Raw genomic sequence first — 13,951 nt, 5'->3', positions numbered from 1 at the left:
AGGGCACTGAAGGAGGCTTGCCAGCACCATCCCAAGCTTATTTAAAAAACACAACACACTACTTACATTTATAATAGGCAAACTGTAAGTAATGGTACATGGTTGCCACAAACTTCTCCACAACAAAGCCTCCTATGACCGGTGTCAGGTTGATTTCACACTGCAGTTTGCATTCAAGGACTTCAATGTAGTGATCTAAAGGAAAAAAAGAGATAGAACTGGATAGAACACAGTTAGCTGTTTCAGAAGTACTCCTGCAGCCAGCCCCCCTATACACTATGGCTCCATACTGCTCCCCTGGGTCGTAGGCACCAAGGTCCTGCCTGATGTTCAGAGCTCCTTAGCCCTCACAATTCCAGCTGAAGTCAATGAGAAGTGTTAATGCTCAGCACTTCTGGAAATCAGGCCCCAGAGACTTCAGACCAAAAGTTTCAGTCACAGTAAACAGCTATGTTATGTTTTACAGACACCTAAAGGTAGCCTGTGTTGACACATTTTATATACAGTGATATTTCTATCTATTAAATGATTGAAATGGAGTACTGCTGTATTTCCACTTTAATAGAGATTTTTTTTTTTTAAAGTAGTTGATACCTTTGCAGTCTTACTTAATTGTTTTGTCACAAAATAAAAGCGGATACTATTGGATATTGTCATGCCAAGGAGAAAGGTAAAAGGTATTCCAAAACTATCTTACAAATTGTAGCTTTTTGCCTCTCTCCGGTATTTGGTCTCAAAGAAATAAATGCAAATATAACTTATTCACAGAATGTCTTTCATCCTATAAGATCCTAAATTCAAGTTCACAAACTCATTTACAAACCACCCAACAGCTCAAAACAGGCTAGAACCAGAAGTAATAAATAATTTTGAGATATACTTCTTACGGGCCTTTTAAATGATCTCAAAGTCCTGAACAGTAATAACTCTTTAAAACTCAACACCCAGGTAAAGTAGATATTGGCGCTTCAGTTCCTTTGTCAACAAAATGGAACTGACAGGTAATGCACTGAGTCATCAATAGAGACAGTAAAAGATCAAGAACTCAGCCCCTCCATTCCTTTTCTCTATCTACGAAGCCCCCTTTCCTCCCAGAAGTGAAGACTACTGTATCCATTGAAAATGCAGGGTGAACACGGGAAGGCAGAATGTAATTACCCACATCGGAAATTGATTAGGACATCAGGGCTTATCACTCCTACTTTCACAAGAGATATGGAATCTCTGACCACAGCAATTAGCAATTTGGTGTTATGTCTTATCTAAATGACATGAGGCAAACAGCGAAAGTATTTCTGGGACTGATATCTGTATACAAGTATTATCCATAATTCAGGACCCTCAAATATAAAAGTGTTACTAATAAAATTAGGAACCCATTTCCCCATACTTGCAGTCAATTATAATTCAATTTAAAAGAAGTTATCCTCACTGGTGGTGCTGAGACATTTCAGGATACAAGATCAAGCTAGCCGTCCTTCAGGCAATTTAGAAATTCTGCTGCATTTCTAGTGCTGTGTTACCAGACACCTACCTTTGAAAAGAAGTGTCTCTGCAACCCCTTTACTGAGGTTGACATAGCTCTGGGGATGATACTTATTGTCATTGTTACTGAGGAGCAAGGAAAACTTACATATGCCATTTTGATAACACAAAAACTGTGGCTTTTCTAATTATATCCTTTGCGATGCAGCATTTAAATTTTTTTAAAAGTTATATAAGGAAAAATATTCCTCCTCAAACAACAGTGCATATCTCTACTGCAGAGCATGCAACAGAGATTCACAATACAGGCTGGAGAAGAGAAATTTGCCAGGTCAAATGTTGAGGCTGTGATGCTGTCTAGCAGGTTGCCAGCTCAAATCAGAGCCAAAGGCCAATTCACTTGTTAGCTGAGTTGAAAGGGAATGTTAATGGCATTGTCTTCACTTATCTATAAACCGGTTGACGCATTACATTATGTATGCCCCTGTAATTAAATAACCCCGGATTAAAGTGTGTGTGTATTCAGGTGTTAGAACTTTATGAATGCTAATGAACGATAGACACTTGTATTGTTTCACGTATCTATCCCTATTATAATGTAATGGCAGGCAACGGCATTGTTATATCACGGTATGGCTTTGTCTACACTTAAAACTTTTGTCAATTGGGGTGGGGAAAAATACACCCCCTGACCAACATAAATTTCACTGACAAAAGTGCTGGTGTGGACAGCATTAATGTTAGCAGGAGAGGCTCTCCTGCCAACATAGTTAATGCCACTCATTGGGGGTGGTTTAATTAAAGAGCGGCTACATGGGAGACCTTACAGTGGCATAGCTTTAGCGGTACAGCTGTGCTGCTGTCAGGTCCGTAGTATAGACATAGCCTAACTAAATTACTTGTGAATGCCAGGAAATAGAATGCTGACTTGAACACAATGACCCTTGCTTTGAATAATGGAAATTCACAGGCTCAATCTGCAATTGCTACTCATCAAAACCCACTTGGGTGAAGAACTGTTCAAATGGTCTTCTGTGAGGAGGATCTATAAATACTGGTTTGAGGGAATGATACTGTATCTCTGGACTGATGGATTCTGACACGGTGGAATACTGAATGACTGGACAGAGACACCCAAAGTTATTTTGGGTAAGCCTGAGAGACTTATAGAAAATTAGCAGATTACTACATCTCTGCTATCACTTTGAATTTACAAACTTGGATTCACCTATTAATGTATTTTATCGGCTTTAACCTCTCAATAACTCTAATTTCTTTTCCATAGCTAATAAATCTTTAGTTAGTTTACTAGAGAAATTGGCTGTCGGTGTTGACTTTGGTGTGAGATCCAGAGTATCCATTGACCTGAGGTAAGTAACCAACCCCTTGGGGTTGGAAATAACCTAAAGTGAGGTGATTTTATTTCAACACAAAGTCTAGTGGAAAGGGGTCTCTCTGTGGCTCCATGGTAAAACTAATATAGTGATCCATAAGTGCACATTTGTTACTGGCTTGGTAAAATCTAATTATAGAATATACACCTCTGCCTTGATATAACACTACCCGATATGACACGAATTCGGATATAACGCGGTAAAGCAGTGCTCGGGGGGGGAGCTGCGCACTCCGGTGGATCAAAGCAAGTTCAGAACAGCGTTATATCGAGGTAGAGGTGTATGACCAGTTTGGGGTGTCTGCCCTGTTTCCTGACAGTCTGACCTGAGACTGGCACTCTGAGTTGTAAGCCGTACCAGACAGTGTGACAGAGGCTCAATAGCAAACAAAGTTACTGGTGAGAAATGGGTCTGGATTAATACTGCTAATTAGATGGAGAAATTCTTACCATTTCCTAGAAGGCTACTCAGATATTTAGAAACACCAACACATTTCACTTTAATAGTTTTCTCTATACGAACACCCTCCATTATGGATTTCCTATAGTACCTATGTTTTCCAAGGACAAGATAGCTATTGATGAGGCCAACTATAACTCTTCTTTAACATGGGCCCCAATCTGGCATTGATGAAGCATCATGCAGGTCACCATGCGGAACGAGGAGCATGAAAAGCACATACCAACAACACTCATTTAGAAACTAAAATATGTATTCAAGACTCCTTGTCCTAGAGCAGGGGTGGACAAACTATGACCCGCAGGCCAGATCTTGCCTACCAGCTCCCACTGGGGAGCAGGGTCTGGGGCTTGCCCCGCTCCAGTGCTCCAACTAGGGAGCAGGGTCAGGGGCCACTCCATGTGGCTCCTGGGAGCAGCGGCATGGCTCCCCCTCCGGTTCCTACACATAGGAGCAGCCAGGAGGCTCTGCTCCACACGCTGCCCCTGCCCCAAGCACCGCTCCCGAAGCTCCCATTGGCTGGGAACCGCGGACAAGGGGAGCTGCAGGGGTGGCGTCTGTGGACGGGGCAGCGTGCAGAGCCACCTGGCCACGCCTCTGCGTAGGAGCCGGATAAGGGACATGCCGCTGCTTCCGGGAGCCGCTTGAGGTAAGTGTAGCCCAGAGCCTGCAACTCTGAGCCTCCCCCCACGCCCCAACTCCCTGCTCCAGCCCTGGTCCCTCCTGCCTTCTAAATCCCTTGATCCCAGCCCGGAGGCACTCTCCTGCACCCCAAACCCCTCATCCCCAATCCCACCCCAGAGCCCACACCCCACCTGCCCCCTCCCACATCCTGAACTCCTCATTTCTGGCCCCAGCCAGAGCCCTCAACCCTCCTGCAGCCCAACCCCAATTTTGTGAGTATTCATGGCCTGCCATACAATTTCTATTCCCAGATGTGGCCCTTGGGCCAAAAAGTTTGCCCATCCCTGTCCTAGAGCTAAGGTGCTGCCGAACACCAACCTGCTATTGAAAGATAAAAATCTTTAAAATCTTTGATCTCCCGGGAGCCTTCACAGGCTGCAAGGCAGTCATCATAGGCTTTGAAGAAATCAGGAAGTGCCAGCTCCATATCAGAGATGGAGGTCCTCCAGTTATCCCCATTGTATGCCCTCACAGCCCTGACAAAGAGAGTCTGAAAAACAAGCAGGAGTGAGAAGTAGCAGTTTTTAATCTGTGGAAAAAGTAGTGGCACTATGGGCTCCAGTGAATAAAAATAAAATGTTGAATTATGGGGATTCAAATACAATGAATGCCATTTATTTCTCAATCTTAATACAACCTCATTTACTCAAGTATCACGTGGGAATAAGTAAATTTAGATAATCAAGAGAGATTTCAAGGTAGAGAGATGGGGACATGAGCCTATTTCAGATAGCTGATAGAGAAGTTTGTGGAAGAGAGATTTCAGTGTGACCCTGAGCCACAATCAAATTTTAAAAATATATTTTTTCAACAAGGTCCAAATGACCTAATGAGAGTTCTAGGATATGTCTACACTGCAAAGAAAAACCTGCGTCACTGTGTCTCAGAGCCCAGGTCAACTGACTCCTACTTGCAGGGTTCAGGCTTCAGGGCTAAAAACATCAGTATGGAGTTCCTGCTTGGGATGGAACTTGGACTCTGAAACCTGGCAAGGGGGGGAGGGTCTTGGAGCCCCAGCTTCAGCCCAAGCGGGACCATCTACACTGCTGTTTTTAGCCCCGCAACCCATGCCCAAATCAATTGACCTCGGCTCTGAGACTTGGTGCTATGGGTTTCCTTTGCAGCATAGATGTATTTCCTAGTTGTTTTAGGCCTTGATCCTGCACTTACATACCTGAATAACTTTGCATACTTGCCTAGTCCTGTTGATTTCACTACTCGCATGCACAAAATTAAATGGTGGTTAAATCTTAGCAGGATCTGGCCCTCAGCTTGGACACTATTATATAAAGGCTGCTTTGACTTCATCGTTTACTATAAACTAGCTGGATGACATACCTACAGGCATAAAGTTCCAGGTCAAAAGGAGTAAGCTTTCAAATCAGTGTGCTAGTGTTGTAGCTATATTTACTGTAATGAGGAGAGGGTACAAGAGAGCGATCTTGAGATGAGTTTTAAGAAGGGATTTGACAGAGAAGAGAGAAGATTGTTGGCAGATGAAAAAAAAGGAGACTGCCCCAAGCACAAAGGGTAATGTAACAGGATGTGAGAAACAGAAAGTAGCTAACAGGTGATTGAGAAGCTGAGAAGGAATGGGATGGAAAATAGGGATAGAGTTCAGAGCAAGATTATAAGAAGAATGAGAACCTTGAATCTAATGCATTGAGAGAGAAAGTCAATGGAGGTATTCAAGGAGAGCAGACTGCAGGTAGAGAACTTACCTCATATGGCTTTGTCTCCAAGTCTTTAATATGTTCCTCGGCATCAGGCATGCTCTTGTAATAAGCCATATTCCTCTGCATCATCTCGTCATTTGGGTGCTTCAGCAGAAATGTATGAGCTGCTGCAATGGCTTTTGGAAAGTTATCAGCCTAAACAAGGAGAATACACTTAACTTAAAAAAGCAGCTTTTCCATTATCTGATTTTTGCCAGCAAACTTTCCTTCCATCTCATTGTACACGTTTATTTCCACTTTGCAGAATCAATGAATGACCTCTGGAGACTTTTCACTACAGCTCCAGAATCAGCAAGTTCATATAACTGTCCGGCTACGAGAACCAGAGTGTAGATTTAGTGGTGAACATCAAACGAAAAGATTTATTTATTTAAATAAAGAGAACTGAATTCAACTCTGAAATAAGCAGAATAAAACACACATTAAACATTTTCTTTGCAGGTCTGAAGAGGAATCGTCCCCAATATTCTTTTTCAACAAAACTATGTGGTGTGGAGTTACACTATTAAATAAAAAAAGTGACTGATTCTTGGCATAAACTGCAGAAAAAAAAAAAAAGTGTATTTACCATGAATTCACATACCAAGTGTTGCAAGGCACTAGGACATACCATATTGCTCAATTACAATAAATCACTCCACTGTTTGACTGCCTAAAAGCCACGTACTGCAGATCGTTAGATTTCTGGATGCCATTTTGTAATTCAAGTATTACATTTGCTCTGGTGTCTTACTTTTTATTTCTTAACCACTGATAATCTGCTCTACAATCTACTGTACAAGACCCAGAAAAAACACTGTCTGTGAGCTAAGGAGCTTACAATCTAAAAAAACTGCAGTAAGGTGCTATATTTTGGGACATAAAGAATTTTATCAGACACCCACTATGCAGAGAACAAATGATAGTGGCATGAAAGGAGGGCAATTAGTGAGGTCACAGCTCCAGTGGGTCTGTTCTGCTACTCAAAAGCATTCCCAAGCATCAGCAGAGTAAAATTGATTAATTTAGTTAGTTTTACTGCTACCAACACAGTTCTGAACTGTTCATTTTGTCTTAATGTTTACCACCTATTGTTACAAATAACAGCTATGATTATTATAAATCAAAGAGACCAGCAATTTTTATTTTTTCCCCCTCCCAATTCATATAACGGTCAATGCACAAAATTTACAGTTTCCTTTGCATAGGGCCCAATCCTGCACCACCTTTGTGCATAAATGGCTGATGAATTGGGCTCAGTCTGCCAGCTTTCTCTGCTGTTTATGTAATCATTCACACATTCACACAGCAACAGGGGACATATATATATATATATATGAAAACACCTGGGAAAATGCTGTTATAAAACCACAACAATTGGATGGTGGACAGATAGGCCAATACTCTACCTGGTCATTTATTTAATCGACCTGATTTCAAACTGACATTGTCCCTTTGAGCCATATTAGAGATATTTAGCAAAGTATGCATTTGGTACCCAGAACTATTTACATGCCAACTTAGCTGGAGGGGGAGAGGGTAGCAGGGGGGAGGGGAAGGGAACCATCTGACATTTCTGGAAGTGCTAAACCATTTTCTCCCCATGCTATGATAAGCTAAGATTCTGGCCAACACAATCCAGTGGGCTCTTCACAATGTCTGAAGTAGCTTATGCAAATATACTTATGAACAAAAACCTCAAAACAAACATGCACAAAACCCCAACATTTTGCTTATAGAAGGAAAAATTTCATTCCCACTGGCTAAATCAAGAGGAGAAAGGGCACAAAATTGCCAATCCCACCCTTAAGTATAGCCTGGCTACTGTGAAGCTATAACTGTCAAAGAGCTGGAATGTTGCCAATAGCATTTACTAGTCTTCTCCACATATTATATCTGTAATCAGGCCAGACATAGCAAAGGCCAAGAATAACTCAGCTGCACTTTCATCAAATGTCCAGTTCTGCTTCCTGTCTTGTTCTTTATTCTTCAAACCTGTTTGCTGGTTAGATTGATATTTATTTCTCTTTTGCTTAGTCCATGATTTATTTGTAATCTCAGTGTGTTACATTTAAAAAAAAAAAGTTGTATACATATTGAAGAAAGTAAACTTGGCAGAAATGAGAAAGACAAACCTGACCCTTCAAAGGAGCAAATGCAGGAATAAGAATATTTGCTCCCAAGATCTGAGACGTGGCAAAGTTTCTCTTCTACACTCACATGAGTAAATACTAAGTCACCTGAAAAATTTCATCCAAAGTTTCCGCTGACAGTGGTGTTATGGAGAAAATAAATGACAAACATTCCTTCCTTAACAAAACCCGTCAGCCAAGACATGGTTTGTGGGGCCTGCAGTGATTTATAGCTGCAAGATACCTAGAATGCAGAAGCCACGTAAAGCTCTTAAATCTGATGATTGAATCAAATTGTAAATTATAATATATTCTGCAAATGATCTCTCATATACTTTTGTTGTTGCTTGAGTTAAGGCACTGCCGTGTTTGCTAGGAATTTTTACTGAATACTTTACGCATAAATATTTTATGTATCAGGCATGCTTGCTATCGTGATCATAAGTACTTTGTAAAGACTGCATGCTCTGTAAAGGGAACAGGTGGTGAAGACAGGTGGTGGGGACGGGAGGATAAATTAGGGCTGGTATGGTCAGGTATATATTGGTTTGGGAATTAGGAGAGTGAATATGAGTTGAGGGTAGAGTTACTGCCCATTCATTTTTAAAGAGATGTATTTGGTACCTCATGTCCTGCAACTTGTATCTAATAAGGAGTTACCGATCTACATGGTAATTTTCGTTTGTTTGTATTAGGTGTGAATTTAAATCAACCTAGTTATGTTGAAATAACTCCCCACCCCTGTGTGAACACTCTTATTCTTGCATAAGAGTTTTTTTTCCAGTTTATTTCATGACAACTGGGAAGATTTCTGGTTTAGATTATGTTACTTCACAAGGGGTTTAGCTTATACTAGAAGAAGCCACTCTTATAATGGAATAAGAGTGTGCACACAGGGTGTTATATTGGTGTAAATGGTAGAAATTTCCCATGCAGAAGAAGGCTAAAAAGCACTTTATTGATAAAGAATATGCTTTCAAGCAGCAACCACACAAAAAAAATCATATAATGTAATACAAGTAACCCTGCTGAATAAAACATTATAGGGTGATGTCTCTGAAAAATAAGTTCCTCTTCTTTTTGATATTGTTGTCCCATTTCCTTGAAATAGGAAATGTGAAATGGCTGCATCTTGCCCCGCACAGGGCAGAATGAGAGCATCCTGGCTCTCACTGTATTCAGCCAAGGGAATGAGAGCTTGGAAAGCCATTCCCCTGCCCCGCCTTGGGGCCTGGGCCTGCTATGCTGCCTAGCTTGGGTTGAGGAGCGACGGGGACAGGGATGCCCAAGGGGGTGGGAAATCAAAAAATTCTGTGAGGAACATGAATTCTGCACAAATTCTGCATTGTGCAGTGGTGCAGAATTCCAGCAGGAGTAAGGCAGTTGGTGAGAGAAGAGCTAAATGGTGTAATTCAGGCAAGTAGGTGGGATGATTTGGGGGAAGACTGAGAAAATATGGAGTTGTGATCAGAGCTGCATTATATTATAGGGGCATGAGATGGGAGCATATGGTAGGAGTGGGCTACAGGATTTGGGGGTGAGATGGCACAGGGAAGTCAAGAGTGGGGGCAAGGGGTAGGATGGCCTGGGGGAGCAAGTGGGGAGCTAACATGTAGATGAGGCAGTGAGAAATGGAGCAGGATAATCTGTGGAAGAAGAGAATTGTGGGGATTGGGGTGGGATAATCTGAAATGGCGGGGAGGGGGAATGTATGAGAGAGTAGACTAAGTTATTTGAAGTTCAGTTGGCCTGGGGGAGGCAGTGCATATTGGAATGGGATGGCCTGGGTGAAGGCAGCGAAGAATGAGATGATGCAATAGACTGTAGGATGGGATGTCCTGGCAAAGATATTTGGCTGAGGTTGGGGCGTGATTGGTAGTATAGTTGGTATACATCCTGGGCATGGGGTGTACAAGAAGCCAGTAGTAGGATATATGAAGGGAGATAATGGGCAGGGGGTGCACTATTACCTTGAAGAAGGTGATTGGGTGAGGGGGACAGGCAATAGGGAGGAAGCAACCCAAGTATAGGGAGGGGTGTGTGGGGGTGTGCATGCAGGTGCACATTGAGGTGTGCACTGAGGCGGCTGGACATCTTGGGAGAGGGAACGTATGGGGGGGCGGGTGCAGCATTACACTGAAATACAGAGTGGAAGGGATGTGAGTGCAAGCAGAGAGTATGTGGGTGAAGGAGGGTGTAGAAGACATTACACTGCAAAATGAGACTGTGGTATAGGGATGGGGGAGGTAGTGGGGTGCAGGGCCAGGAAGCACTGGGTGTATGACAGGGTGAGGAGGCAATGGGCACAAAGTAGGGTGGTGAGTGCATGACACAGCAGCGAGCATGGTGTATGTATTGTGGCAGTATGATAAGGTGGTGAGCAGCGCTGAAAATATGATGGGGCAGTGGTCACAGGGGGTAGTGGGTCTGTGAGGGGTGGGGGGACAGTGGAGGCACATTGGTGAGATGGGCACTCAGGTGGGGGCACAGTATGTGTGATGGGGCAGAGGGGGCAGTAAGTGTGTCAGGACACTGGGTGTAATGGGACAGTGAGGGGCAGAGGGAACACTGGAGTGTCATGGGGCAGCAGGTGTGGGGGCCATGAAGGTGCAACGGGGATGGTGGGTGTATGATAGGGCAGTGGGCACTACGGAGAATGATGGGATAGTTGGTGCATGATAGAGCAGAGGGCACTCCGGGTGCACAGGGATGTAATGGAGGCAGAAAGTGTGTGGGGCATTGTGTGTATGCTGGGGCATTGGGGTATGGATTGGCAGTGGGACGCTGGGTTTATGCTAGGGCAGTGGGGCACTGGGTGTATGACAGGGCAGTGGGGCATTATGGGGTATGGTGTGGCAGTGGGAGGCAGTGCGGCACTGGGTGTATGACAGGGCACTGGGACTATGGGGTATGGTAAGGCTTAGGCAGTGGGGCACTGGGTGTATGACAGGGCAGTGAGGCACTGGGGGTGGACGGGGTATGGTAAGGCAGGCCGGCCTCACCTTGTAGTAGGCGTACTGCAGGAACTTGTAGGGCTCTCGCCTCTGGAACTCGTCGAGCACCTCGCGGCTGGGCTGGGACTGGCGGAAGGCGGGCAGCCCCTGCTTGCAGCGCTTGAGGCACTGCGCCCGCTGCAGCACGTCCGCGAAGAGGCGCAGCTCCGGGAAGCCGGCGAAGCGGGCCGGGGAGCCGCGCGGCGGCAGGCGGGCGGCGCTGCAGTTGAGGTGGCAGAAGGCCTCGCTGTCCCGAAGCAGGCGGTGCAGCCGCATGCTCACCTCCAGGTAGCTGACGCTCTCGGGCCAGTTCTCGTTGCTGTACTGGTCCAGGCCGTAGCGATAGGCGGACTCCAGCGGCATCAGCTCGTCCCGGGGAAAGCTCTTGAAGCTGTAGCGCTCGTACTGCGCCCGCGCCCCGGCCAGCAGTAGCAGCAGCCCCAGCCCCAGCCCCAGAGCTCCCGGCCGCTCGCAGCTCATCCTGCCCGCCGCCAGCGCTGCACCCCGACCCGGCACCACGGGACAGTTACCAGCCCGGCGGAAGCACAAAGAGCGGGCAAGGCGGGACCTTGGAAAATGGACAATGGGCCGGCCGGCCCCTTTGCACGGGGGGAGGAGACGGGCCCCAAGCCGGCATGCAGCAGGGGAGGGGAAAGAAGCACTGCGCCTGCCCGCCCAGCACATGAGGTGTCAGAGCCGAGTATAGGGGAACTGTCGGGCAGCCTCATAGCTGCTCCTACATACCAAGAGACACCTCAATACAGGACCGGCTCAATGCCGAGTTTACAATGACACCAGTGGCTCCATGGAGCCCAGCCTGTGCTCAGAAAGGGCCCTGGCCTGCTCCACTTGCACTGTGCCCTGAGACCCTGCTGGCTCACCCCCTGGCACTTACTCCTCTCAACCTGGCCACACACCCCTGCTCCTCTCTGCCCCCCTGGCTAGACCCCAGTGAACCTCTGGCTCTGGGCAGTCTCTGCTTCCTACCCACTGTGTGGCACCACCTGCTGTCTTCCCAGAGCTGAGCTGCCTGGGACTGGTGCAGAAGCCTGGCCAGGCTCAGCCAGGTGGGAGTTGGGCTGGAGACAGTAAGGGGGCTTGGCTGGGCCCTTCCAGGCAACTGTGTCTTCAGGGAGCCCAGCCCAGGCAGACCCTGGCTGTCTGATTGGGCTACTCCCAATGGCCTGGATCTATTCCTGGCCCCGGGACCAGCCCTGGCTATGCTGCTGGCTCAAACCCGCAGACACAGTTGCCTCCCAGCAGGGCTGGTGGTTGTGGCTGGTGTTATACCAATAAAAACTAGCAGGATCTTATTAAAGGGGACAAGATAAAGATGCCACATTTATTATGATAATTTGATTTATGACCAATAACTAATATTTTAGTCCTTATACACACACATCCATCAGATGTTCTGCAGCTGCTGCATAGTTACCAGTCCTGCTTGAGTCTGTGGCTTGAGTTTGCAGCTTGTGCGGCTAACTGGCCAGGAAAGCTGGGCACAAGGACGAGCTGGGTCTCTGTTGGGCATGCACTGATGCCCTTCCATGTTGGCAGCAGAATGTTACCCTCCTCCAAAGTTTTCCATCTCACCCATCCTTTTTGTAGGCTTTAGTTTGAATCCAGAGTCTATAGGTCTTGCTGTGTCACGCTGCCTCCAGATTTGGTGATTGATCACCTGTCAATTGCAGACATGACTTTCAGACTCGGACCAGGCTTGGATCTTTTTTTATTGTACCTTTTCTTTTTAGGGTAGATTCTTCTTACTTTGCTAGGGCTCTTGTCTGCATCTTCAGCCGTTGGTGTTTGAACTCTATTTAATCAGGACAAGCTGGGGCTGGAGGTTGATTCCATTATCCATATATACCTCATTCACACATCTAAACTAAACTAATAAGATTACAGCAGGGTTTGCAAAAATGAAGGTTGCAGCAAGCCCTTACAAAATGGAGTAGGCGTTGTGAAATGGGGTTGGAATTACAATATGGCAAACAGTGAACAGAAGTTATATTATAGACAAGTATAATGGATGGCAAACAGTGAACAGAAGTTACACTGTAGGCAAGTGTAATACATGGGAACAGAAGTTACAATACTGAAACAGTGCAAGTCTCAGTGATTTAAGCAGGAATTGGATTGATAGTGAAACTTAAAAAGGCAATTGACTGAACAGGTATGGCTCTTAACAAGCATCTTAATTGTTAATTAGCCAGTTATTGGGCTAACCGGTTATATGAATGAATATTGTTTCATTCATAAAACTTTACTTATGAAGTTACATTAATAAAGTGAACAATGATTTTTTTGCCTCTGTCTTCACGCACAAGGTCAGCTCCCAGATTGCTGCACTGGGCAGTACAGCATGGGGAGAAGGTGACCAACCCTCTGTGGAGAAAGAAGTGGTTCAGGACTATTTAGAAAAACTGGATGTGCACAAGTCCATGGGGCCGGATGCGCTGCATCCGAGGGTGCTAAAAGAGTTGGCGGGTGAGATTGCAGAGCCATTAGCCATTATTTTTGAAAACTCATGGCGATCGGGGGAGGTCCCAGATGACTGGAAAAAGGCTAATGTAGTGCCCATCTTTAAAAAAGGGAAGAAGGAGGATCCGGGGAACTACAGGCCAGTCAGCCTCACCTCAGTCCCTGGAAAAATCATGGAGCAGGTCCTCAAGGAATCTATTATGAAACATTTAGAGGAGAGGAAAGTGATCAGGAACAGTCAGCATGGATTCATGAAGGGGAAGTCGTGCCTTCTATGATGAGATAACTGGCTCTGTGGATGAGGGGAAAGCAGTGGATGTGTTATTTCTTGACTTTAGCAAAGCTTTTGATACGGTCTCCCACAGTATTCTTGCCACCAAGTTAAAGAAGTATGGGCTGGATGAATGGACTGTAAGGTGGATAGAAAGCTGGCTAGATCGTCGGGCTCAACGGGTAGTGATCAATGGCTCCATGTCTAGTTGGCAGCCGGTTTCAAGTGGTGTTCCAAGGGTCGGTCCTGGGGCCGGTTTTGTTTAATATCTTTATTAATGATCTTTATTAATGGTGTGGACTGCACTCTCAGCAAGTTTGCAGATGACACTAAACTT

The 13,951-nt window shown here is 45.4% G+C and overlaps 1 protein-coding gene across 1 annotated transcript in view; it reads right to left on the bottom strand.

Annotated features, from left to right (window-relative positions):
• The window catches only part of CRTAP (cartilage associated protein), a 42,132-nt gene extending 30,687 nt beyond the window's left edge, over positions 1 to 11,445 (bottom strand). Inside the window, exons 1-4 of the mRNA XM_034761026.1 lie at positions 10,872 to 11,445; positions 5,744 to 5,893; positions 4,341 to 4,512; positions 67 to 195 (exon numbers count right to left, since the gene is read on the bottom strand). Of these exons, the coding sequence (XP_034616917.1) occupies positions 67 to 195; positions 4,341 to 4,512; positions 5,744 to 5,893; positions 10,872 to 11,342 (922 nt within the window). The 5' untranslated portion in view covers positions 11,343 to 11,445. The remainder of the gene's footprint in view (positions 1 to 66; positions 196 to 4,340; positions 4,513 to 5,743; positions 5,894 to 10,871) is intronic.
• Between the last annotated feature and the right edge of the window lie 2,506 nt (positions 11,446 to 13,951).

This window comes from Trachemys scripta, chromosome 2, assembly GCF_013100865.1.
Source record: "Trachemys scripta elegans isolate TJP31775 chromosome 2, CAS_Tse_1.0, whole genome shotgun sequence".
In the NCBI taxonomy this organism is placed as follows: domain Eukaryota; kingdom Metazoa; phylum Chordata; order Testudines; family Emydidae; genus Trachemys; species Trachemys scripta.
This window is presented reverse-complemented; position numbering and strand designations above follow the sequence as displayed.